General features: G+C 47.1%; 1 protein-coding gene and 1 pseudogene across 3 annotated transcripts in view; one reads left to right on the top strand and one right to left on the bottom strand.

Annotated features, from left to right (window-relative positions):
• rufy2 (RUN and FYVE domain containing 2) overlaps positions 1–23,876 on the bottom strand; it is a 93,308-nt gene that overhangs the window by 56,420 nt on the left and 13,012 nt on the right. For 2 of the 3 annotated variants that reach the window (XM_043712251.2, XM_043712252.2), the window contains exons 4-9: positions 22,114–22,215; positions 20,930–21,053; positions 9,433–9,497; positions 8,973–9,038; positions 2,497–2,566; positions 1,014–1,115 (exon numbers count right to left, since the gene is read on the bottom strand). In XM_043712251.2, the coding sequence (XP_043568186.2) occupies positions 1,014–1,115; positions 2,497–2,566; positions 8,973–9,038; positions 9,433–9,497; positions 20,930–21,053; positions 22,114–22,215 (529 nt within the window). The remainder of the gene's footprint in view (positions 1–1,013; positions 1,116–2,496; positions 2,567–8,972; positions 9,039–9,432; positions 9,498–20,929; positions 21,054–22,113; positions 22,216–23,876) is intronic. The other variant, XM_043712253.2, reaches the window with a different exon arrangement.
• LOC122561419 (5.8S ribosomal RNA) lies at positions 13,408–13,560 on the top strand (annotated as a pseudogene).

The following is a 23,876-nucleotide window of genomic DNA, read 5'->3' as shown; positions in this document are numbered from 1 at the left end:
AAGGATAGACTTCTGCCCAGTCCCTCCCTTCCTGCAACTGCACACAAACTAAATTTATTCCTCCTCAAATCAGTGGTAGTGCAGTGGCAATTTTCTTTGTAATGCAGGGCAGAGGTAGCAAACAAACTGATATTTCGCTTGATAGTCAGTATTCACATCAGCCAGCGTTAACAGGTCATGCAAGCAATGTCATTATCAAACATACATTCTCTCACCATGCTTCACAAGCCTAACTCCTACACTTGCTTTCATTCATATATATTATCTGTTTCTTTCCCTACTCAAGCACACTTCACCTGTAAAGGACAGGAGGGAAGACTGGGGGGGTTAAAAAAAAAGAGGATTGACTAAAAAGAGGAGTGGGCGGCACGGTGGCACAGTGGTTAGCACTGCTGCTTCACAGCGCCAGAGACCCGGGTTCAATTCCCGACTCAGGCGACTGACTGTGTGGAGTTTGCACATTCTCCCCGTGTCTGCGTGGGTTTCCTCCGGGTGCTCCGGTTTCCTCCCACAGTCACAAAGATGTGCGGGTCAGGTGAATTGGCCACGCTAAAATTGCCCGTAGTGTTAGGTTAAAGGGGTAAATGTAGGGGTATGGGTGGGTTGCGCTTCGGCGGGTCAGTGTGGACTTGTTGGGCCGAAGGGCCTGTTTCCACACTGTAAGTAATCTAATCTAAAGGGTTTGGAGAAAGAGGACTCAGTTATAGCGTGGAAGGGGTTGCTGGTAGAAGGGCCAAAGGAGAAATGATTGACAGAATTCACATAGGAGGGGGGCCTGGATATAATGAGTAAGAGGGTATAGTACGAGTCAAGCTTTGGCAGATGTGGGAGAGAGGAAGTGAGAGAGGATATGGGGAAATATAATTCAAAAAGGAAAGGTAGGAAGGTTTTAATGGGTATGGTTAAAGAGAGGGAGGCGAAGCTGGGACAGGTTTTGCATTTTAATTTTAGTTGTTTTTGAGAATCTTTGAAGCAACACTTGGACAGTCTGGAGCCCACACACACACACACACCTCCAGATGTTGCTGGGTCTTCATTAACATTTGGATATTTTCATTGCGAAACTGAACGTTTTCTTCTTGCAATCGAATTATGCTGTTTTTAGCGATTGCCAACTAGGAGGAAAAGAGCAACAGAGAGCTAGAATTCAGCACAACTTGCTATTTATATTTGTGTATTGAAAGTACATAGCATCACCTTGCATTCCTATTCAGTTGTACAGCATAGGAACAGGCCCCTTAGCCCAGCATATCTGCACCAACCAAGGAAATCCAAACTATACTGATCCCATTTACCTGCACATGGTCCATTGCCGAATATGCCCTGTCATTTCAAATGCTGAGAGAGTATCTGCCTCCACCACGTTCCATACTTCTCATGCTCCTCTAAGCTGCTTCCTCAGCTTAAACTCACACCCTCTGATCTTAGATACATCTGCCATGAGGAAAAGATTTTCCTGATCTACACCTTGCCTCCCAATTTTGTATGCCTCAATCAGATTGTATGCCTCAGCCTCCTCTGTGACAAGGAATACAAACCCAGATTATCCAGTGTCTCCTCATAACAGACTTTTCATCCCAGGCCACATCCTGGTGAATCTCCTTTTATACTCTCCAGTATGATCATATCCTTCTAATCGTGTAGTGACCAGAAGTGCACACAGTATTCCAACTGCGGCCTAACCAACGTCTTATAAAGTTGTAACAAGGCTTCCGTGCTCTGATATTGAACACTCTTGTTTAATGAAGGCAAGCATTCCATATGCCTTCATCATCACTCTGTCTTAACCTGTGCTGTCACCTTCAGAGATCTATGAACTTATACACAGAGATTCCTTTGATCCTCCATACTCCCTTAGGGAGCATTCATTGTATACATCCTTCTCTTATTAGACCTCCCAAACTGTACTTATTGGGATGAAATTCTATCTGCCACTGTTCTGCTCAACTTGCCAGTTGACCACCATCAGACTGTAGCTAGAGACCATCACACTCATTTTCCTCACACAGTGTCAATAGCTCTTTAAAACGGTGTGTACAAGCAGACCTGACATTTGTCCAATTCCAGCACAATATATCTGTGAGATCTTCACTTCTATTTGAACCTGTGAGCTTTGTGTAGAGGTGTGCAATATAACAGCATTACACCTGGACTCTAACGGAATAAAGCCAACACAGCACCAGCATGACTTCTGGAGTAATCCTCAAGTAGAGTTGGTCTCCACCACATGAAGTAATCTTGGTGTATAAGTAATCACAGAATGGAACAGACTGCATTAGGGTGTCATTGTGCCCAGCAAATGTCTACAGTCACAAAATGATGGGGCTCAATGATGAGAACTGAACTCTTCTCAATGCTTTATAAATATCAGCACTCCAAAAGGTTAATAATAATCAGTTCAAAATATTCACTGCTTAAAATGTAAAATAAGTCTGAAAGTGACTGAAAGCACTTAAACATTAGAGGATATTAAAGAAACAAACTTAGAAGCAATACCTCTTCAATTAATTTAGAGTTTGCCTTCTCAAGTGAGTCAACTCTGCCTTGCAGACTGCCAACTGTTGAACTGAAAAGTAGATGCAAAGAATTGTATTAATATATTCACTGAAACAACCCAGGGGTATGCAGAGTGCGAAATGGAAGAGGTAATTGGCAGCAATAGTTAATTGTGAATTTAATCTACGAGATAATTCTAATCAGGGGATGGGGTTCTTGTCCACTTGGAGCACATTTTGGAAGCGTTGAGCCAAAAAAATCCAGTTTTCAAGCTTTTCCAGAAAGTCTCAGACAATGCACACTTGAATTTGCATGTGCATTTTCAGTGTTAAAAAAATTAATTCTTCTCTTTTGTATCAACAGCAACCTACCATGGGTAAAAGAAACACACAGTCCACTTATCAAATGTGCAAAGCTTAGCAATTTCATTTTTGCAGTGTATCAATAGCCACTGCCAACTCGAGTTATTATCAACAACATCCCCTGAACCCCAACTAATGCTTGAGAATCAACAACCTCCCCCAGCTGATGTACGAAAGGTCAAAAGATCCATGCTCCCTCCAAGAAGCAAATGCCCAAGTGTTAGAGATGCCTTCAGCTAACACCTGAGCATCAACGCTTTCAGATAATGTTTAACGGAATGTGATGCCATCACCAAATGCATCTTTTCCTTTCAGTATTCTTAAATGAAGTTCCTTCCTGGTCCACTTCACAGTCACCCCCATATCCCTTTCCTTTGGCAGCAGTGAGTGTACCGGAGATGCAGCATTGACCTTGACCCCATTCTTTCTCATCACCATGCCTAAAATATACTTTCCAAGTGATACAGCAATTTACTTCTACTTCCTTCAGTTTTTTTGAAAATTCACTCAAAGAATGTGGACATCATTGGTTGGTCAGCATTCACTGACTGTCCCTAGTTGCCGTTGAGTAAGCTATTTCTTTGAACCTCTTCAGTTCATATACTGTAGTTACAGCCACAATGCATGAGGGAGGGAATTCCAGCATTTTGATCAAACACTGCTGAAGGAAAAGCAAAATATTTCCAAGTCAAGATGGTGAGTAGCTTGAAAGGGAACTTGCAATGGTAATGTTCCAATGTATCTGCCATTTGTCTTTCTACATAGAACTAGTCCTGCATTTGGAAAGTGCTGTTGAATTATCGTTCAACAGCACTTATAGATTGTACACAGTTGAGCCTTGGTGAAGTAGGTGCAGTGCCAATCAAACAGCTGAGTCCTGGACCCTGTCAATGGTGCTTTGGGCATGCACTCATCCAGGCAAGTGGGGAATATTCCATCACACTCCTGGCTTCAGCCTTGTGGACCCTGGACAGACTTTGGGAAGTCAGGAGGTAACTTACTCACTACAGTATTCCCAGACTATGACCTGCTCTTGTAACCAGTCATTTACATCCTGTGTTGCCACAAAACCTTTTATCATTTCATCTCTTATCTCGCAGCCAAATACAGACATTCCATTTTGTTCCTTAACCTCTCTGCCTCTTTTCAATTTTGTCAAAACCTCATTATTTTGAAAGGTAATCAAACCAAAATGTGAACAGTTTATCTCCCGAGGCTACCTAACTCAAGTATTTCCAGCATCTTTGGTTTTTATTCCTTTGTGCCCTTATCCTTCAAAAGTATCCTGACCAAAGTATTCTTACACACACTCAGGGCCTCACCTTCAATTATAAACAATCTTGGAAACAACAGTTTAAAATTATTTTCATTTTTCGATTGCGGACCAAGAAGGAGTAAAGGGATGGCTGCAGTTTTAAAAGTCATGTTTACTGCAACATATTGTGTCTGAGGGGGGTGCATATATGGAACAAGCTTCCAGAGGAAGTGGTAGAGGCAAGTACAATGACAACATTTAAAAGACATTTGGACAGTTACATGAATAGGAATGGTTTAGTGGGATGTGGGTCAAATGCTGACAAATGGGACTAGTTCAGTTTAGGAAATTGGTCGGTATGGATGAATTGGGCCGAAGGATCTGTTTGAATGTTGTACGGTTGGCTGTACGTATGTATTTGTATTCACAGTTGCATTTTCTTGAAATAGTGAGAGCAGAAGCAGATATGATGGAGTCAATAGGTTCTGAACTAAGGTACAACTGCTTAGCAACAATGTTTTGATTGGGTCCTGACTAAATGATCAGTCAGTCAAGCAAAGCTTCAAAAAAATCTCTATCTCATTCATGTGTAAGTACCAGCAAGTTGTCTTCCACTCATCATCTTCTGCAAATTTACTGTTGAAGGGGAAATAAAATAGCTCCAGAAACACTGAATGATGAATTCTCAACCAGTGAATGAAAGAGCAGATCAGTGCGTAAACAATCAAAACTAAACCAAACAAAACAACCGATCTTGTAGTCTACACTGGTGCTAACAAATCTTTTCCTTTTTTATAGTCATAGCGCTCTACAGAGCTGAAAATCTTTAATCTGCACCAGTCAAACAATTATCTCTAAATATTAATGATGTGCCTGTCTGATTATGAATGTAGGTGATATCTAAAAAGGAGTGGAGTTTAACCTACAGAAAATTATAAGTTAGCAATTCATATTTCCCAATGACCATTGGTTAAAGACAATTTAAATTAAGTACAGAAACCTGGTAAGTACTTTCTTTTAGCCAGAGTTTGTCAGTCTGATAAATTGGAGACTTTGGATTGCTTTAACTATATCTTTGCACATGTGTGACAACTCAGAATAGTGGGCTTGATTACCAGGGCACAAGCCCAGAGAGCTGTGACACTTTATTCCTCAGCCTCACAACCCTCTCCTTATTTAAAAGTTTCACTGTGTTCTAAATTTCTTGCATTTAATCAACACTATTGGAGGCTACTCAGTCACTAGAAAAAACCCTTTTCTGTCCTATCATAATTTTAGACAGACTTAGCAAATCATCTCTCACTTGAGCTGCAAATTGCCCCCAATTTTTACAATTAAAACAAAAACACTGGAGGAGCTCAGCAGGACTATGGAAACAAAATAGTGTTAACGTTTCAGGTCGATGAACATGTGCAGGTATTTAAGATAAATTTACCCTAAGCAATGGCATACTGTAGGAAAACCGTTTTCAATGCAACACAAAATTCCTAACATGATCCCATGACCCTGATCAGCCTGACCTGGGCATTCTGCTCGACTTCCAATAACAATATTATGACTTGAGTTGAGAGTCAATTAGTTCAACCATATTTTTTAAGCCAGAGTTCTGAATACAAAATCACTGCCTTTTCATGGTCTTGTCTGCTTATGCTCCATCTTACAGTCAATTTCCACCACCTTAAAATCCTGATCGGACTGGACAGGCTAGGTGCGAGAAGAATATTCCCAATGTTAGCTAAGTTCAGAAGTAGGGCTCACAGTCTAAGCATAAGGTGTAAGCCATTCGGACCAAGGTGAGGAACCAGTTCATTAGATTTATTCAAGAGGGAGCTAGATGTGGCCCCTGCAGCCAGGATGACGACGGGGCGGACAGAAAGTGCAACTGAAATTGCATGATCAGCCATGTTGAATGGTGGTGCAGGCTCAAAAGGCCGAATAGCCTGCTTCTGCACTTATTTTCTGTTTCTAGCCCACTCACTCAAGTCAAGACAAATGCCCATACGCTTCACTCAATTCTCATCTTTTCTCACCAGGCATGGAGTAAGATAGACTCCAATATATCAAACCCTGTGAAAAGCACTCTGCATATTTTACCAATCTGACACTTTTAAAAAATCTGCCTCTGCATTCCCTGTTTGAACCCCTTCTCCTTCGGCACAATGGTTAGCATTGCTGCCTTACAAGCACGAAGGACCGAGGTTCGATTCCAGCCTCGGGGGACTGTTCGTGTGGAGTTTGTACATTTTCCCTTGTTTGTGTACTTTTCCATCAGGGGCTCTAGCTTCCTCCCACAAACAAAAGATTTGCAGGTTAGGAGGACTGGCCATGCTAAATTGTCTATAGAGTTCAGGGATGTGTAGGCTAGATGGATTAGCCATGGTAAATGTGGGGCTGCAGGCACAAGGTAGGGATACTCTTCAGAGTGTCTGTGCAGAATTGAAGGGTCAAATGGTTTCTTTCCACACTGTTGGGATTCTATGTATCTACAATTCTTGTGGCAATAATCTTGTTAATTCTACATTCCATTATTATTTGCACATATTAAGTTTGGCAGTTAAGAATCTGAATACTGCTTATGAAAAAAAACCGATAAAAATTGTTTTCCCTTTACATTGCTATTTAGAGTCATAGAGATGTACAGCATGGAAACAGACCCTTCAGTCCAACCTGTCCATGCCGACCAGATATCCCAACCCAATCTAGTCCCATCTGCCAGCACCAGGCCCATATCCCTCCAAACCCTTCCTATTCATATACCCATCCAAATGCCTCTTAAATGTTGCAATTGTATCAGCCTCCACCATATCCTCTGGCAGCTCATTCCATACATGTATCACCCTCTGCGTGAAAAAGTTGCCCCTTAGGTCTCTTTTATATCTTTCCCCTCTCACCCTAAACCTATGCCCTCTAGTTCTGGACTCCCCCAACCCAGGGAAAAGAATTTGTCTATTTACCCTATCCATGCCCCTCATAATTTTGTAGACCTCTATAAGGTCACCCCTCAGCCTCCGACGCTCCAGGGAAAACAGTCCCATCCTGTTCAGCCTCTCCCTATAGCTCAAATCCTCCAACCCTGGCAACATCCTTGTAAATCTTTTCTGAACCCTTTCATGTTTCACAACATCTTTCCAATAGGAAGGAGACCAGAATTGCACACAATATTCCAACAGTGGCCTAACCAATGTCCTGTACAGCCACAGCATGACCTCCCAACTCCTGTACTCAATACTCTGACCTTCTGGGGAATTGTCCTATTTAAAAAGAAATTCATTCTGTATGAGTTATAGATAGAAAACACATTATATAGTCATTTTGCTTCTTTCAATCTGCAGCCCCAGAAAACAGCACCATCTTATTCCTCTACAAAACACTGTTCCAGGCTAACTTAATACTTATGGCTTATATTTTTAAGCTTAATCAACAGACATATCTCAAACAAAGTCAAGAAAGAACCCACTCTACTCACTACTGCAGACTTACAGAAAGGCCACAGGTAAAACTATTCACTTATCTGTTTCTGTGCTGTGACCACACCCAAAAAGGTTCCTCCAAGATCAGTTCTGAATTTCACTTGTTTGTTAATTTTCCTGGATGCACTCCAATGTCCAGCAATACATTGATTCAACAGCAAAGGCAGTAGCTGGGCAGGTCCACTGCTGTGGCAGTTAGCAGTGTGGGTTTCTTTCTCTCTCTCCTTCACTGACCATGTGTTGCCTTTGTCTGTCCCTCACCCTTTTAAAAGTGCCGTTATTTTGACTTTTTTCCTCCAAAATTCCAAAACAATGCAACAGCATATAAAACAATAATTGCTGCTCCAAGAATTCAAGGAAATCACCTCCAACACCTAAAATACTTCAAAAAGGAACAGCCTGTTAACAGCCAGAATTTTTCCCATCCTTCATCTTGGATTACCCAGAATGCTGAGGGGCATGGATAGGATAAATAGACACCCCCTGGGGTAGGGGAGTCCAGAACTAAAGGGCATAGGTTTAGGGTGAGAGGGGAAGGATATAAAAGAGACCTAAGGGGCAACGTTTTCACAGAGGGTAGTACTTGTTTGGAATGAGCTGCCAGAGGAAGTGGTGGAGGCTAGTACAATTGCAATATTTAAAAGGCCTCTGGTTGGGTACTTGAATAGGAAGACTTTGGAGGAATATGGGCAGGATGCTGGCAGATGGCCCTAGATTGGACTGGGATATCTGGTCGGCATGAACAAGTCGGTCCGAAGGGTCTGTTTCTGTGTTGCACATCTCTATGACACTACGGTCAGGCATCCTTAACATTAATTATGCCGCTACTAAAGTGCCAACAAATCAGCAAGCACTCTTCTCTCATAAATGCTGTTTTCCCTCTTATTTGTTTTGTGAAGTGTCCTGATGGGCGCATTCAAAAAGCTTCAATAAAATGTCTTTTTCAGCAATACTAGACCATAACCTCAGTCAGAATATTCTTTACAATACTACACTTGATGAACAGAAAGCCACATTGATGACACAGATTAAACTACTTCCAATTAATTCTGATGAAAGATGTTAAATGATAACCGTTGGGAGCACATAACCACTATGTAGCTGTGGCAGAAATCTAACAAAGGCGACTATGGTCCAACAGCAAAATAAATAATTTCAATAGGTACACACTAATATACCAATATTGAATTACCACCTTCAAAGATTGATTAGTATCAGTCTCTGTTGCTCCCATTACCGTTCTTGGTTGGGGCGAGAATTTACAACTAACTTCAATTTCACTCTGCATATTGTCATAGCCCATTAAAACCGAAAACGTTTTGATTTACAAAATGCAGGGCTACTGCCTCTAGTATGAAGACAAGATCAAGAATTCAGATAGGAACCTACCTCAGCTGTCGATTGAGTTCTTCCACATAGTTCTTCTGATCGAGAATTGCAGCAAACTGTCCATCTCTGAATAAAAAGCACAATTCCGAGAACGTCACAAAAAGAACAAAATACACTACTAACTCTGAATTAGTTTCATATAGCAAGGTGGAAGAATGAATGTTAAATAACTTTCACATTCATGGGCATCATCACTAAAGCTTGGTCTATGCAAACTCAGCTTCAACAAGTGATTCTAGAAGAGTTGTCAGAGATAATGCAGGGGGCAAGTGAGGACAGTAATACTCTTCAATATCTCTCAGCTTGGAAGATCAGTGCAGTAGTGGACTGTGAGAGGTCCTTGTCTCAGAGATAAGTGGACATTGCAACAAGGCCATGTGCCAAAGACCACATCTTTCTACTAACGAGCAATCATATGCAGTTGGTGAGAGTGAGTTTTATTTCTGTCTGCAAGCATTACCTTTCAAAGCATCCACTGCTATCACTATCATTCTTCAGGTACATGGAGAAGTCGATGACTCCAACCTGTGGGGCAAGCAACAAGGAGGTGAGATTATACCTTTGGTTCAGAATTACCAGTTACTAGAATAACACGGTGGGCGGCACGGTGGCACAGTGGTTAGCACTGCTGCCTCACAGTGCCAGAGACCCGGGTTCAATTCCCGCCTCAGGCAACCGATTGTGTGGAGTTTGCACGTTCTCCCCGTGTCTGCGTGAGTTTCCTCCGGGTGCTCCGGTTTCCTCCCACAGTCCAAAGATGTGCAGGTCAGGTGAATTGGCCATGCTAAATTGCCCGTAGTGTTAGGTAAGGGGTAAATGTAGGGGTATGGGTGGGTTACGCTTCGGCGGGTCGGTGTGGAGTTTTTGGGCTGAAGGGCCTCTTTCCACACTGTAATGTAATGTAAAAAAAACAGTATCTAGATTTCAGTTGACAAATTTCATTCCACAGGTTCTCCTCTTCTGACCACACCAAGTTAACTACCCAAGCACATCCTCCAAATGAGCTGGACGGTTTAGTACTAGCATCTTATTATACAGTCTGGGTTAGGATAGCAGTCAAGGCGGTCTCATCCTTAGCCAACAACGCTTGTCAGGATCTCAGAATTATAAATCAGGAGAAAACAAAAACTGATGCCTCTTCACAATTTAGACACTTGAGAGATGTGAACAGAACACCATGCAGCATCAAAAACAAAACCACAGGCCCTCTTAATTATGGGTTTGCCAGTCTCTTATTTTAAAGATTTAAGGGAGAGACTCTTTGTTTGCTTACTTGCTTGAATATCAGTTTTATTATTAACATCTGTCAGGTATTGACTAAGAAACATGCCTTGAACCTTGCAATATATTCTCTGTAACCTCTCATTCTTCACTTCAAGAGTGGAACATCTACATGGTACAGTCAGAAGGTAGGAGGAATCTTCTTCGTTTCCACAGGAATTTGATCAGTTTCCCACAGTGACAATGCAAGGTTGAAATGAAAATTGGTGCAGTGGGAGCACAGAACATTGCGATTAATACAGAACCAGGAGAGAATATGGCGCAGTGTGATTAGTACAGATCCAGAGTGGAGGACGGCACATTGAGATTAATACAGAACCAGGGGATAGTAGGGGACTGTACAATTATTACAGAACATAATTGCTTGGGACCAGATGAGTTAAAGGATGATTCTGCACTTCAGTGCTGTAATTCCACAATTAATACGTTAACAAATAGCAGTTAGGAAACTCACTCCTTGCAGTTCCTGATACCTGGACAGGCTGGATAACGCAGTCAGACTCAAACTGGTCATTGCGCAAATAGGGTCCCCTGCTAGGCTGCAGCGCAGGCTGTGCTTAGATCAAGTTTCAACAATTTCCCACGGTGGGAAGTGCTCCATTTTTGCAAGGAAGCAACAGTCTTAACAGGTGAAGTGAGTAACCAGCAAAGTTTCGGAAAAGTGCCCAACCATTTTCAAAAGTGTCATGTCAGTAACCAGACAGACTTAATCTGTCTGAAGATGCCAAATGAATAACCTGGAAAGCATAGGAAAATGCCCAGGACGTTTAGAAAAACTTACAAAAGTGTCTGAAAACATGAATGAAAACTTAGAAAAATGCCCGAAAACGTTTAAAAGTGTCAATTTAGTAACTAGAAAAACTGAAAAAAAATGTTGGAAAATGTCAAAGGACCAGCCTGGAAAAATGCCTGAAAACGTGCACCGGAAACCTATGAAAATTGCCAGGAAGTGTTTAAAAAGGATAAGTCAGTAACTAGGAAAATCTTAGAAAGATTTTGGAAAGGTGTGAAAAAATTCAAATTGTCATCAGAGCAAACTTCCCACCAGTGAAAAAATCTGAAAACGCATGCGGGAAATGTGTTCTGGGTGCCACATGACTCGGGGGGATTTCAGTCTGGGTGTCGTCATGCTGTGTTTCAGTGTCTGCAGCCTAAAAACTTAAACTCGCTCGAATTGTGGAAGTCAGGCTGCAAAAAAATCCAGGAGTGTTTATGGGGACCGATTTCCAGATTGAAGCACTTGAATTTGGGATTCTGCTCCAGTCGGGTTTGGCCGCTTGACAGGTTGGCAGGGTACCCAGAGATTTTCGAGAACATGATTTTTATAACAAAATGGCGGCGTGAAAAGTGTCTGATAAGTAGCTCCGAAGGGAGTGGCACTTGAATTTTCATGTTTGGGTGCATGCCCAAGAGCTCTTGGAAGTCAAATTGTGACACTTAGTCAAACATTTGTCAGACTTATCCAATTCTTTCTGCCTTTTGTCAAAATCGGTCAGAGATCTCTAGACACTGTCGGAGGGTGGGCAATCTATTTCCATGGTGATGATCGGCAAAAACGCTCCATAAATGGCCATCACTCCACAGGCACCTTAAAGAAATGAAATAAAAAGTGATACAAACTGAGAGAATTCAAGTTGCCTGGTTCCCTGAGGTTTTGCAGGGAAGGTGGCAGGCTGACCCCAGTTTGCCCAGAATGTTGGCTCATTTGCGTTGGCTTCAAGCACTGCATTCTTTTAGTGGGTGGCTGCTCTTCCTGGCTCTGCGGCAGAGGTGCTCGGCACTCGGGTTTCTGTCCGGACCTGCCAGCGCGTGTGCATGCGGCTTTGCTGGTGCTCTCCTCAATTGATTCAGCAATTCCTGTCGATGTGGGAGGGCTCTTGTGGCAAGCTTTCCTATCAGGGGCTGGTGCTTTAGGGGTTCCTCCCCACTCTTCCCACCTTGACAAGTGCTTTTTGAAAGGGTCACAATCTCATGGCAGGGTTGGCCAGGCTGGCGCCCCGCTGCTTCTGACACGGACTCTGCTGCTCAGGTGCAACCAAGAAGCCGCCTCTTGTAGAGTTAGTGGTCCGAAATCAAGCGCTTGAGAGTGGGTCTTGCTAACGTGTTCCCCTCACACTGTCCTTGCTTCTCGAGTGAGGCGGGTGCGAGGGCTGTTGCTGTATCTCCATTTTCCATGCGGCTTTACACTCCATTTCCCTCAGCACTGTAGAGGAGTGGAGTCAGGGAAGCAGCTCCCACTCTCTCTCTGCACTCACCCACACGCTCACCCTTCCCTGCAAGGGTGACATTCAGTTTGACCAGTCAGTTCAGGTGTCTTGCTTTTGGTTAGACCTGTGAAAGAGTTGAACCTGGTGTCGTGGGAGACTTTGGCATGAGTTTGCAGGCGACAGTTCAGAGTTCAGTGGTGATGGCTGCTTTGCTTATCAGCCCCTCTCTACCAGTTGCACACACCCTGCCCCTCTGCCCTGCCATTCCACCTATCCACTCCACCCTCCCCCTGCCCCCGACCTATCACCTTCATTCCCTCCCCCACTCACCTACTGTACTCTATACTACTTTCTCTCCACCCCTACCCTCCTCTAGATTATCTCTCCACCCTTCAGGCTCTCTGCCTTTATTCCTGATGAAGGGCTTTTGCCCGAAAAGTCGGTTTTACTGCTCCTCGAATGCTGCCTGAACCGCTGTGCTCTTCCAGCACCACTAATCCAGAATCTGGTTTCCAGCATCTGCAGTCATTGTTTTTACCTAGAATAGGAAAAAAAGGGAGGACTGCAGATGCTGGAGATCAGAGTTGAAAATGTGTTGTTGGAAAAGCGCAGCAGGTCAGGCAGCATCCAAGGAACAGGAGAATCGATGTTTCGGGCATGAGCCCTTCTTGAAGAAGTGCTCATGCCCAAAATGTCGATTCTCCTGCTCCTTGGATGCTGCCTGACCTGCTGTGCTTTTCCAACAACACATTTTGAGCTCTTTACCTAGAATAGGGTGAGTGTGCGATCCTTCCGTGTTCCCGATAAAAGGGAGTAGTCAGTCCTGTGTGTCATGGCTTCTTCGATCCTTTGTTAACCCTCCGGTCAGGTGGGAGTTGTGATGGTGGGGAGTGTACGTGTGGCCCACGTCATTGGTCTCTGGCGAGGAACAGACTGAAACCTCATACTATGTTTAACGATGGATTACTCAGCTCATGCATCAAAAAAGATCACAGGTAGCTGCGAGAATTAGTGTGAATTGAAGGACACATTGATCATCGACACTTTGAACACACTTTGAGGCCCGGGGTTCATCCCAGGGCCATGCCTGTCTGAGGTCACGTGGCAATTAATTGCACTCATCTTGGCTGGCAAGACCGTGGCTGCTGTGTCGCCGAGGACCTGCCGTTTTTGTCCCCCTAAGTGCAGACTCCGGAGTCCACCAGCATCGGAGTGCTTAACCTTCCCTGCACATTCCACTCATCAGGCTCGACACATATCAGGACACGGAGTGGAGTTGGTCTGAGTCACAGCAGTGTGCCAGCACAGCTATCACTGGTCCTAGCATAGCTGTTGGTAGATTGCACAGCGACACTGACTGCTTAGTCACTGGGACACAGTGCTGCCCTGTGTGTTGAGCACCCGCGGGGTCTGCCTACACTCAGTATATTTGCACAGGGTATCTCTTGGGTGGCCAGTTTGTGAAAAGAGTGAGCTGCGGATTTCTAGGCTGTGAAGTCGCCAGTCTTGCATAGAGCGAGCTGGATCGACACACTGACTTGACTTGATTTTTAATTGAGAGAGAGTGTTCAGAAACACAGATGGTGCCTGGGAGCTGCAAGCCACTGCTGCTGCAGCCGCTGGTCTCAGTTCGTCCTTGACCTTCAGTTGCCAGTGGGGTTTTTGATCCTGTCTTCTGCTGGCACCAAGCGTGTAGCTGAGGAAGGAGGTTTCATTCAATGCAGTGACTTCACTGGCTGCACCCACATCAATCGCTGGCTTTGGCTCTCCCGTTCAGCCCGAACATTTCTACTCGGTCCTGCTGTCTATCTTGGAGACACCAAGGGTTGGGCATGGAACTTGCTTCTGTAGTACTGCCCGAAAGTTTCTCATTTCAATCACCTGTACACCTCATGTTGCTGGCCCCGCCTTGGGTTCCTTGGCACCTGGCAGACAGTTGAATGTTGGCTGTGGGAAAGTCACCAGAATCGGGTCTTCTATCCCGGTCACTGTCAGCATGCCTTCCGTACTTGCCGGGTGTGATCCACTGGGTCACGAGGCATCACCCACCTCCCAGAAAGTCCTGCCATTCCATGGCCGGCGATCAATGTGTGGTGCATGCATGCACAACCTTTTGCCACTTGTGTGTCGGTACTCCTCTCTCCCTCGGTCGGTCTCTGTCAGCTGGTGCTCTCAATTGTGGGCGCTGAGGCGTCTCTGTGCCTCTGGCCCCAGCCCTATTCTCTTCCACTAATCTACTGACGCTCCATAATTTGCCTCCCCATGCAGGGAGGGCCTCCGGTACTGCGCTGCGTGCTGAACACGTTCCCACTCATCAGCAGCGCTGGAGGATGCAGGGGTTGCCATTTGTCTCCATTGTACAGCGGGACTGAGGACCAGAGGGATGCTAAATAAGTAAGGTAATATATAGAGGAACCTCGATTATCCGAATATCCGAAGAAGATCTCAAGGTCCCGATAGAAACATTACATCAAAGACGTGTTTCCAACACTGATCACGTCTTTTGTTTACTGTGATTAAAAGTGAACTCATCTTACTGAAATGCTGCCAAGAACAGACCTGGACACTGTCTCCAAATGACTGACCTCCCGCCCTCTCTCTCGATCCCCCCCACCACCACACTTTCCCTGGAGTTCTACACAGGAGTATACCCTAAACCCCATTTCCCCAGATAGATAATCTCACCAACATTGTCCTATATAGCACAAAGGGGAAACTTGTCAAAAAGTTGCAGTAACAAGATGTGTGCGTGTGCACCTGCATGCGTGCGTGCTATTTGGAGACTCACCTCAGAAAGGCAGGAGTTCGATAGGGTCAGGGACGGGCAGGGGGTCAGGGCTGGACGGTTTAGGCTGGGGGGGGTTAGGAGGGGTTGGGGGGTCAGGGATCATGCCTTCTCTCGTGAAAAGGGGAGCAGACTTAACAGAAAACTTTGAGCACCAGAGGAAAGACCGAGTCAATTAACCGAATAATCAATTATCCGAACGAAATAGTGCCTGCCCATCTCGTTCAGATAATCGAAACTCCTCGGTATTTGGATAGTTGCTTTACCTGAAACACCACTTAAGTATTGTCTCCACCCACTCTCCTCCTCTAACCCAAAAACAGATGGTGCGTGCCAGATTGGTAAGGTAACCAGTTTTTTTTTCCATTAGACTCTTGGGAATTTAGAAAAGTGAGAATGGAGGTTTGGGCAGTTGGATGTTCCTCCTGCAGAATGTGGGAGGTAAGGGTCACCACCAGTGCCCCCACTGACTTCATCTGCAGGACGTGCACCCAACTCCAACTCCACAAACCATGTTAGGGAGCTGGAGCTGGATGAACTTCGGATCATTCTGAGGGGTTTGGGGCTGAGGGGGTTATTGAGAGGAGTTGCAGGGAGGTCATCTCACCTCAGGTACAAGAAAAAGGCAGATGGGTTACTGTCAGGGGACTGACAGGGAACCAGACAGTCCAGGATTCTCTGTGGCTGTTCTCCTCAGTAACAGGTATATCATTTTGAATACTGTTGAGGGGGTCGACTTACCAGGGGTAAGGCATGGTGTACAGATCTCTGGCACAGAGTCTGTCTCGGTTGCTCAAAAGGGAAGGGGGATGAGCAGCACAGCATTAGTGAGTGGGGACTGCATTTTTAGGCGGGGCTGATAGAAGGTTCTGTGGAACGACGGAGATTCACAGTTGGTGTGTTGCCTCCCAGATGCTAGGGCTCATGATATCACGGAACAGGTTTGTTTTCAGGAGGGGGAGCGCGCGGGGGAGGGGGGGGGGAGCGCGCGGGGGAGGGGGGGGGGGAGCGCGCGGGGGAGGGGGGGGGGGGAGCGCGCGGGGGAGGGGGGGGGAGCGCGCGGGGGAGGGGGGGGGGAGCGCGCGGGGGAGGGGGGGGGAGCGCGCGGGGGAGGGGGGGGGGAGCGCGCGGGGGAGGGGGGGGAGCGCGCGGGGGAGGGCGCGAGGGAGGGGGAGTGCGCGAGGGGGGGGGGAGCGAGAGAGCGAGGGGGGGGAGCGAGAGAGCGAGGGGGGGGAGCGAGAGAGCGAGGGGGGGGGAGCGAGAGAGCGAGGGGGGGGGAGCGAGAGAGCGAGGGGGGGGGGAGCGAGAGAGCGAGGGGGGGGGAGCGAGAGAGCGAGGGGGGGGAGCGAGAGAGCGAGGGGGGGGGAGCGAGAGAGCGAGGGGGGGGGAGCGAGAGAGCGAGGGGGGGGGAGCGAGAGAGCGAGGGGGGGGGAGCGAGAGAGAGAGGGGGGGGGAGCGCGCGGGGGAGGGGGGGGAGCGAGAGAGAGAGGGGGGGGAGCGAGAGAGAGAGGGGGGGGAGCGAGAGAGAGGGGGGGGGAGCGAGAGAGAGAGGGGGGGGAGCGAGAGAGAGAGGGGGGGGAGCGAGAGAGAGAGGGGGGGGAGCGAGAGAGAGAGGGGGGGGAGCGAGAGAGAGAGGGGGGGGAGCGAGAGAGAGAGGGGGGGGAGCGAGAGAGAGAGGGGGGGGAGCGAGAGAGAGAGGGGGGGGAGCGAGAGAGAGAGGGGGGGGAGCGAGAGAGAGAGGGGGGGGAGCGAGAGAGAGAGGGGGGGGAGCGAGAGAGAGAGGGGGGGGAGCGAGAGAGAGAGGGGGGGGAGCGAGAGAGAGAGGGGGGGGGAGCGAGAGAGAGAGGGGGGGGAGCGAGAGAGAGAGGGGGGGGAGCGAGAGAGAGAGGGGGGGGAGCGAGAGAGAGAGAGGGGGGAGCGAGAGAGAGAGAGGGGGGAGCGAGAGAGAGAGAGGGGGGAGCGAGAGAGAGAGAGGGGGGAGCGAGAGAGAGAGAGGGGGGAGCGAGAGAGAGAGAGGGGGGAGCGAGAGAGAGAGAGGGGGGAGCGAGAGAGAGAGAGGGGGGAGCGAGAGAGAGAGAGGGGGGAGCGAGAGAGAGAGAGGGGGGAGCGAGAGAGAGAGAGGGGGGAGCGAGAGAGAGAGAGGGGGGAGCGAGAGAGAGAGAGGGGGGAGCGAGAGAGAGAGAGGGGGGAGCGAGAGAGAGAGAGGGGGGAGCGAGAGAGAGAGAGGGGGGAGCGAGAGAGAGAGAGGGGGGAGCGAGAGAGAGAGAGGGGGGAGCGAGAGAGAGAGAGGGGGGAGCGAGAGAGAGAGAGGGGGGAGCGAGAGAGAGAGAGGGGGGAGCGAGAGAGAGAGAGGGGGGAGCGAGAGAGAGAGAGGGGGGAGCGAGAGAGAGAGAGGGGGGAGCGAGAGAGAGAGAGGGGGGAGCGAGAGAGAGAGAGGGGGGAGCGAGAGAGAGAGAGGGGGGAGCGAGAGAGAGAGAGGGGGGAGCGAGAGAGAGAGAGGGGGGAGCGAGAGAGAGAGAGGGGGGAGCGAGAGAGAGAGAGGGGGGAGCGAGAGAGAGAGAGGGGGGAGCGAGAGAGAGAGAGGGGGGAGCGAGAGAGAGAGAGGGGGGAGCGAGAGAGAGAGAGGGGGGAGCGAGAGAGAGAGAGGGGGGAGCGAGAGAGAGAGAGGGGGGAGCGAGAGAGAGAGAGGGGGGAGCGAGAGAGAGAGAGGGGGGAGCGAGAGAGAGAGAGGGGGGAGCGAGAGAGAGAGAGGGGGGAGCGAGAGAGAGAGAGGGGGGAGCGAGAGAGAGAGAGGGGGGAGCGAGAGAGAGAGAGGGGGGAGCGAGAGAGAGAGAGAGGGGGGAGCGAGAGAGAGAGAGAGGGGGGAGCGAGAGAGAGAGAGAGGGGGGAGCGAGAGAGAGAGAGAGGGGGGAGCGAGAGAGAGAGAGAGGGGGGAGCGAGAGAGAGAGAGAGGGGGGAGCGAGAGAGAGAGAGGGGGGGGAGCGAGAGAGAGAGAGGGGGGGGAGCGAGAGAGAGAGAGAGGGGGGAGCGAGAGAGAGAGAGAGGGGGGAGCGAGAGAGAGAGGGGGGAGCGAGAGAGAGAGGGGGGAGCGAGAGAGAGAGGGGGGAGCGAGAGAGAGAGGGGGGAGCGAGAGAGAGAGGGGGGAGCGAGAGAGAGAGGGGGGAGCGAGAGAGAGAGGGGGGAGCGAGAGAGAGAGGGGGGAGCGAGAGAGAGAGGGGGGAGCGAGAGAGAGAGGGGGGAGCGAGAGAGAGGGGGGAGCGAGAGAGAGAGGGGGGAGCGAGAGAGAGAGGGGGGAGCGAGAGAATAAAAGAATAACCAGAGTAAGATCAGGGCCAATGAAGGACAATAGTGGGAAGTTGTGTGTGGAGTCTGAGGAGATAGGGGAAGTACTAAATGAATATTTTTTGTCAGTATTCACACTGGAAAAAGACATTTTTGTCAAGGAGAATACTGAGATATGGACTACCAAACTAGACGGGATTGAGAATCACAAGAAAGAGATGTTAGCAATTCTGGTAAGTGTGAAAACAGATAAATCCCCTGGGCTGGATGCGATTTATCCTAGGAATCTCTGGGAAGCCAGGGAGGAGACTGCAGAGCCTTTGGCTTTGATCTTTATGTCATCATTGTCTATAGGAATAGTGCCAGAAGACTGGAGGATAGCAAATGTTGTCCCGTTGTTCAAGAAAGGGCGTACAGACGTAGTAAATATAGACCAGTGAGCCTTACTTCAGTTATGGGTAAAGTGTTGGAAAAGATTATAAGAGATAGGATTTATAATCATCTAGAAAGGAATAAGTTGATTAGGGATAGTCAACATTGTTTTGTGAAGGGGAGGCTGTGCTCACAAACCTTATTGAGTTCTTTGAGATGGTGACCGGTGGATGAAGGTAAAGTGGTTGGTGTAGTGTGTATGGATTTCAATAAGGCGTTTGATCAGGTTCCCCATGGTAGACTATTGCACAAAAAACAGAGGCATAGGATTGAGGGTGATTTGCAGTTTGGATCGGAAATTGGCTAGCTGAAAGACAGAGGGTGGTGGTTGATGGGAAATATTCATCCTGGTGTTCAGTTATTCTTGGTGTACCGCAAGGATCTGTTTTGGGGCCACTGCTGTTTGTCATTTTTATAAATGACCTGGATAAGGGCGTAGACGGATAGGTTAGTAAATTTGCAGAGGGCATTAAGTTCGGTGGAGTTGTGGATAGTGCTGAAGGATGTTGTAGGTTATAGAGGGACGTCGATAAGCTGCAGAGCTGGGCTGACAGGTGGCAAGTGGAGTTTAATGTGGAAAAGTGTGAAATGATTCATTTTGGAAGGAGCAACAGGAATAAAGAGTACTGGGCTAATGGTAAGATTCTTGGCAGCATAACTGAGCAGAGAGATCTCGGTGTCCATGTGCATAGATCCCCGAAAGTTGCCACCCAGGTTGATAGTGTTGTTAAGGTGGCATACAGTGTACTGGCTTTTATTGGTAGGGAGGTTGAGTTTTGGAGCCATGAAGTCATGCTGCAGCTGTACAAAACTCTGGTGAGGGCACACTTGGGGAGTATTGCGTTCTGTTCTGGTCACCGCATTATAAGAAGGATTAGATTAAATTAGATTAGATTACTTACAGTGTGGAAACAGGCCCTTCGGCCCAACAAGTCCACACTTACCCGCCGAAGCGTAACCCACCCATTCCCGTACATTTACCCCTTTACCTAACACTACGGGCAATTTAGCATGGCCAATTCACCTGACGTGCACATCTTTGGACTGTGGGAGGAAACTGGAGCACCCAGAGGAAACCCACGCAGACACGGGGAGAATGTGCAAACTCCACACAGTCAGTCGCCTGAGTCGGGAATTGAACCCGGGTCTCTGGCGCTGTGAGGCAGCAGTGCTAACCACTGTGCCACCATGCCACCCACAAAGGATATGGAAGCTTTGGAAAGGGGTCATGGAGATCTACCAGGATGTTGCCCGGAAATGAGGGAAGATCTTATGAGGAAAGGTTGAAGGACTTGAGGCTGTTTTCATTAGAGAAAAGATGGTTGAGAGGTGACTTAATTGAAACACATAAGATAATCAAAGGGTTAAGATAGGGTGGACAGTGAGAGCTTTTTCCTGGGATGGTGATGACCAACACGAGGGGACATTGCTTTAAATTGAGGGGTGTTAAATATAGGACAGATGTCAGAGATAGTTTATTTACTCAGAGTAGTAGGGGCATGGAATGCACTGCCTGCATCAAATGTAGACGCGTCAACTTTGAGGGCACTTAAATGGTCATTGTATAAACCTGGAATACTGTCGGTTAGATAGGCTTCAGATTGGTTCCACAGGTCAGCGCAACATTGAGGGCCGAAGAGCCTGTACTGTGCTGTAATGTTCTAGGTTGTTGCCACCATCAGTGTGCGACATACGGGTGGCTGGCTCTCTGGTGTCGCGGTGGCAGCATGGTGAAATGATTGCTGAGAGGTGGCGCGCGCATGCTGGTGTGGCCTTGCCATCCTTTAGCTTTGTGTACAACCTCAGATCAGACGTGACAACCCACTGAATTTAAGCTTATTACTTGGCAGCAAAAAAATAAACTAACCAGGACTCCCCTAGTAACTGCAAGTGAACAGGGAAGAGCCCAACGCCGAATCACCGCTCGCCTGACGAGAGTGGGAAATGTGGCATATAGAAGTCAGTCTTACCAGTGAATCCAGATCTTCTCCCTTGACACACAGGTTGGCATCGATGACATTGAGTCCAACAAGCAATCCAACAATCACCGCCCCTTCCTCTTCCATCATCAATGCATGCTCCTCATAAAACTCACTGTCATCAAAGGAGCACACAGAACAGTGACTTAGCATCTCACCTTTCAGTTTGGTCAATTACATTACAGGGCAATTTCTGAACAACATTTCATTTTTACCAACTATTTCAATTAAAATTATGTTCAGATGTTCTCTCCCTTTGTCCCAAGTGTAATAACTTGCTGGAATTTGGTTCAATTCTCCGCCAATATGGGTGCAGCCTTTTCCACCACAGCACCACAGAGCCATGACCACTCAACTCTTCTTTTTTCTCACCCATTATGGCTGCATTTTTCAACTGTAGGAAATTCTGTCCCTCAGTCCCATTGCTGCTTGCAACCAGGATCAATTCACTCAGCACAGTGCAGGCCTTTTAGTTGAACACTGACTTAATGAGCACAGCTCAATCCCACGTTACATGCAAACTTACCAACACTGATCTGAAACAATCCCAACAATGGGCCCACTGGATGAGTCGCACTCAATTCAAGAAACAGGTTGACGGAGAACCATAAGTAGTCGGAACAAGAATAGGCCCTAAACCTGTTCTGCCATTCAATAGAATCAGGACTGATCCAACATTCCTCATGTCCACTTTCCTGCCTTTCCGCCATAATCCTAAATTCCCCTACTGATCATTAACTTATCTCAGCTTTAAATCTATAAAAACACTCTGCCCCATAGCTCTGTGTTAAAGAATGCTGAAGATGCACCACCTTCAGAGAAGAGGTTCCTCATCAGTCTTAAATTGGTGCCTCATTACAACCATCACTAGGCACCTAGAAGTGAAAAGATGATGTGTGTCACCAGTGCACTTCTCTACACAAAATGTAAAGCTCTACCACATCATTGATTGGACAACTCACAGAAAGAAGGAACCACAACATGGAGCAGGCACAAAACAGAGCCCACTGAGGATCTCTTCTGAGGTTCACAGACCACACTTTAACTTAATCTGTTCAGTTTTACACCCAGAGTTCAGTACAACCCATGAGGCAAAGGGACTGCCAGAGGGGCAGTACATGCTTAAACTCGTACAATTCTCACATTACATAATAGACAAAGATAAGAGGAAGCACCTGAACAGATCCCTTCTGATGATCATGCACCGCAGATAATCCGCCAGCTTTTTCTGCATCATAGCAAGTCGTAACCAAGCACGGGCTCGGCCCAAAGGGGTCCTGCATAAGGAAGAGGTCAAAACCGTCAGCATTTCCTTCTTCAAGAAAGGAAAAGGGCATGAATGGCATTGGGAATAGGAAATTCCTTTCAGGTCACATGGGAGTGTTTCATTGTTCAGTGTAGATCGGGAATTTTTATCTATTCCGTAGTGTGCCTACATAGAACAGTACAGTATAGTACAGGCCTTTCAGCCCTTAATGGTGTGCTGAGCATTTATCTTAATCTAAGAAGGGAGTGTTTGAAGTAGTCACTATACATGGAGCTTTATTCTGTATCTAACCTCGTGCGGTCCCTGTCCTGGAAATATATTTGACAAGTATGGCATAGAGGAAGCTTTATTTTCAGTTAAAAGAGTAGGAGGAGATTTTCTCTAACTCCATGCTGTCCCTGTTCTGGGAGAGTTTGATGGGGACAATATTGAGGGAGGTTCACTTTCCATTTAAGTGAGTATGAAGCTTTATTTTCTATTTGAAAAAGTTGAGGGAGATTTACTCTATACCTAATTCCAATGCTGTTCTTGTCCTGGGAGTGTTTGATGGGGACTGTGTCGGGGAACTTTGCTGTCAGTTTATAAGAGTAGATGGAGCTTTACTTTCGTACATCACTGTCAGCTGTGTTTGTCTTTGGAGTTCTTGACGTGAACTGTGCAGAAGGAGTTTTATTCTGTATATAACTTTGCCAGCATACCTGGATTGATATGGACAGTTGAGAGCAAGATTTATATTTTATTTAACTTGGGCTATGTCTGCCAAACCTCTCTGCAAGATAGAATTGAACATCAAAAATACTGGAGGCAATCCGAGTAACAAAGATACACCACTATGGACAGTGCTGAAAAACCTACTCTCTATGTGCTTGCCTGCTCCTTCTAGTCACTGGCCACACCAAGCCCAAGCAAAGTCAGTAAATGCCAGCATATCCATCAATCTAGCTTCTGTTACAAACTCCAATCTAAAGAGGTAGAGCATGCCTTTGGCACTCCAAACCTGCATCAGATCCTTCCCAGTTCAAAACTTTGCCCCGAAAGTATTGAAGTCCATTTCTCTAATGCTCCAAAACTCATCATCCACTGAATTGGGTGGCACAGTAGTTAGCACTGCTGACTCAGCATCAGGAACCCAAGTTCAGTTTGAGCTTTGGGCAACTCAGTGTGGAATTTGCATGTTCTCCCCATGTCTGCGTGGGTATCCTCTAGGTGCTCCAGTTTCCTTCCACAGTTGAAAGATGTTCAGGTTAGGTGGATTGGCCATACTAAATTGTCCATAGTGTCTGGGGATGTGCAGGCTAGGTGGATTAGCCATGATAAACGTGGAGTTACAGGGACGGGGAATGGGACTGGGTGGGATGCTCTTCAGGTGGTTAATGTGGACTTGATGGCCAAATGGCCTGTTTCCACACTGTAGGGATTTTATGATTACCTGCCCCTCTTGCCAGTAACTCAACTATCCCCAAGGCACAACTCCCTGGTTAGCTGCATCAAGCCCACTATCTCCCTACCAGGACTTTTCACCATTTTATTTTTGAAATGAGTAAACAATCCACTGGGTCCTGGGTGGACAGAACTGTTGAAGATTCTGCATCAGATGTAATAGGACTATGCAAAATGTTTAAGCTTGATCAAATGGCCCAAAGGTTTTCACATATTGTTCTAGATGACTAT

The sequence above is a fragment of the Chiloscyllium plagiosum genome, unplaced genomic scaffold (genome assembly GCF_037043375.1).
Source record: "Chiloscyllium plagiosum isolate Xiang-an unplaced genomic scaffold, Cpla_swu_hap1 HiC_scaffold_22, whole genome shotgun sequence".
Classification (NCBI taxonomy): Eukaryota; Metazoa; Chordata; class Chondrichthyes; order Orectolobiformes; family Hemiscylliidae; genus Chiloscyllium; species Chiloscyllium plagiosum.
Note: the sequence above shows the minus strand (reverse complement) of the source record. Positions and strands in the feature narration are given on the sequence as shown.